The following is a 3055-nucleotide window of genomic DNA, read 5'->3' on the forward strand; positions in this document are numbered from 1 at the left end:
TATATATGCTTCTATAAACAAATCACTTGTGTAATTGTATAACTATGCTTCTATAAACAAATCACTTGTGTAATTGTATAACTATGCTTCTATAAACAAATCACTTGTGTAATTGTATAACTATGCTTCTACAAACAAATCACTTGTGTAATTGTATAACTATGCTTCTACAAACAAATCACTTGTGTAATTGTATAATTATGCTTCTATAAACAAATCACTTGTGTAATTGTATAACTATGCTTCTATAAACAAATCGCTTGTGTAATTGGGTCACTATGCTTTTGTGCTTTCTTATGATATTTTGTAGAAGACCAAGAATTGCTAACTTAAATATGTACTCAAGGATGTTTTGTATGATTTTCATAGTTAAGAAAAGTTTGTAGGTCATTCTGGAAACACAAGCAGTATTCTGATTATTATGTTTATCTCTGACTGATCATTAATTTTCCTGTTGTAAAAGGCATCCTTATTCATCACTTAACTGTGATAATGCTTTTCATTGCTAATTTATTAACAAAAAGTAGAACAGATAGTGAAAAGCATGCTTAGTATCAAAGATATCACAGAATAAACTTATTTATTACAACATCAGCATAAATCTACAATAATATTAAAAGGTAAAACCACTAAATAATAAACAGGTTTACTTAAACAGCTGAGAAAGATTTGAATGAAAATTTGTTATTCAATGAGAAATTATAAATTCTGAAATATTTAAATTTTGGTTTAAAATGCTTACAAAATACTGTATGTAATAGACACATTGTGATTAAGTGAAAATAGAAAAAAATTATAGAATGCTTGTTTCTTTACAGATAAGTGTATTTAGTATGACATAAAATGTACAATAAATAACTTTCAAGTAGTTCACAGAACATTACCAAAAGACATGGAAGCTGTTATACTATGTGCATTGTGATATGCCATTTGCTCACTTATGCTCTTGATAATTTTTTAAGATTGTGGACTTGGCATACAGAGAAGCTCCTAATGTTTTGCTTCATCTCGCATAAAGTTCACTATATACCTTAAATGCTCATAGTTTCTCTCTGAACATCACTACAACTTATAAAAATGTTCATTAAAATATAAATGTATGGTTACTTATTTTTGCAGAAAGTAGTATAGGTGTCAGAGTTTTAAAATTGCATCTCTTATGGTGCCAATTTCTTGACTCAGTATATTTAGATACATGTAAACTTTTTAAACAATCCACAAATTTATAAAAATTGGATTTTTTTTACTTAGTCAAATGTACAATATAATGTTTTTAAATTGAAAACTAAATCCTGGTACAGTACCTTGCCTTGGTATCAAACTCAAGACCTGTCACACGTCAGACTAGCTAAAGGGTTATCCTACTAGAAACTAAAAAAAAGTTACTTTTCAACAATTCCAACTACCACATTCTTCCCTTCTCATAAATAAGGCCTGTCCCTGACCCTTATTTCAGTGTCATGGAATAACCATTAGTTGAGCAGCAGATTTTTCAGTTTTTGCATCTCCCACAAGCAGAAATTGAACTAGAGACTGTTTGCACTTCAAGTGAATGCTCTAAAAACTGATTTAAAAGGTTATCCTGTTTAAAATTGCTAATATTAAAGACTTTTTAACAATCCAACCTATCACACTAGTTTTACTATAGATACAGTTTAGTCTCTTAAGCATATAAATTAAATAATTAAACATTTACATCATATTAAAACCTTAGTAATATAGAATTGAAATTATTAAAAAGTTAGATTTAAATAAAACTTTCTATTGCTATTAATTTCATTCAGGAATCTAAAAAGGTGTGTGTTTTTTGTTTAAAAAAATCTCACTAGTATAAAGTGCATAAAGTAGAGAACCATGCTTCTATTCCATGTATTCTGGTGATATGACGGTTATTTGTAGACAACTGTGGTAAAACATTGATTTCAAGAGGGTTCCTTACTTGTACTGTGAATAATGCAACATGTTTTACATATTAGTAAATTTCGATAGTTTTCAGTAATGGATGTTCAAGGTACTAGTGCAAGTCCTGAGTTATATAAAGTAGTGCTACTTTAGAAAGGGGCAAGTAACAATGTTGAAAAATTATCATCTAGCTGTTTAACTTTCACTGCTATTGGAAAGGAAGAGTAAAGTATTTCTATCACTACATGAAAAATTAATTTTCATTTGATTCTTAAAATAATGTTAATTATTAATTAAAGTTTTAAGAACACCCTTCTACAATTGATATCTTTATGCGTGACCTGAACAGGTGTTTTTTAGGTCAAATTATCAAGTTGACAAACTAGCTATTTTTATATCTATATAGTGGTGTATAAGAACACGTTAAACAATATGTGAGTTATGTATTTTTTGTAATAGGTATTATTCAAAAAAATTATTTTCTACAGTCTATATTTGTTGATGAATCTTACTTTCTTTTGCCAGGTTGAAAATAGTAATTCCGCATCTCCACACACAATTGTAAGAAGAAAGTTGAGAAAACGTAACTGATGAACCAAGTTTCAAGATTCTAGCAAAGGAATCATTTTTATTTTTTTATATATGTAAATTGGTGTTCAATAACTGTACACTACTTTCTGTGTATATGAACTGTCTTGTGTCTGATCACGTAGTTTCCATTTTTTCTCTTCACATGTACATATGTGCTTTCAGTTGATAATTAAATACCCATTTCTAAAATAGTTTTGTGTTGTTTATAAAATTGTATTGGTAATTAGATGCACAAACAATGGCACATTCAAGACAAAAATATTCTTTTGTGGGATTAAAAGAATATTAGTAGAAATGAAGGTACAGCAATAATATATCCACAAAATCGAGTGTAGGAGTGTTTTGTGTTTCTTTTATATTTCTAATTTTTTTATTTATGGGTTTTTTCTTCTTGATAGCATAGTTTCATCAAGATTTAACTTTCTCTAAGTCTGTGCAAATGACTAATAATGATCGTCAATTTTGTTCTGGTAAATCGTGATATTTGCAAGCATTTTATGAAGCTAGACGGTAAGGTTGAGAGCTTATAATGTTTAAATTCGGGTTTCGATCCCTGCAGTGG

At 28.6% G+C, this 3055-nt stretch overlaps 1 protein-coding gene across 1 annotated transcript in view; it reads left to right on the forward strand.

The window, feature by feature from the left end:
- LOC106465606 (kinesin-like protein KIF20B) overlaps nucleotides 1-2684 on the forward strand; it is a 104296-nt gene extending 101612 nt beyond the window's left edge. The window contains exon 21 of the mRNA XM_013925840.2: nucleotides 2428-2684. Within this exon, the coding sequence (XP_013781294.1) occupies nucleotides 2428-2493 (66 nt within the window). The 3' untranslated portion in view covers nucleotides 2494-2684. The remainder of the gene's footprint in view (nucleotides 1-2427) is intronic.
- Nucleotides 2685-3055: the final 371 nt, after the last annotated feature.

Source organism: Limulus polyphemus, unplaced genomic scaffold, assembly GCF_000517525.1.
Source record: "Limulus polyphemus unplaced genomic scaffold, Limulus_polyphemus-2.1.2 Scaffold1998, whole genome shotgun sequence".
Taxonomy (NCBI): domain Eukaryota; kingdom Metazoa; phylum Arthropoda; class Merostomata; order Xiphosura; family Limulidae; genus Limulus; species Limulus polyphemus.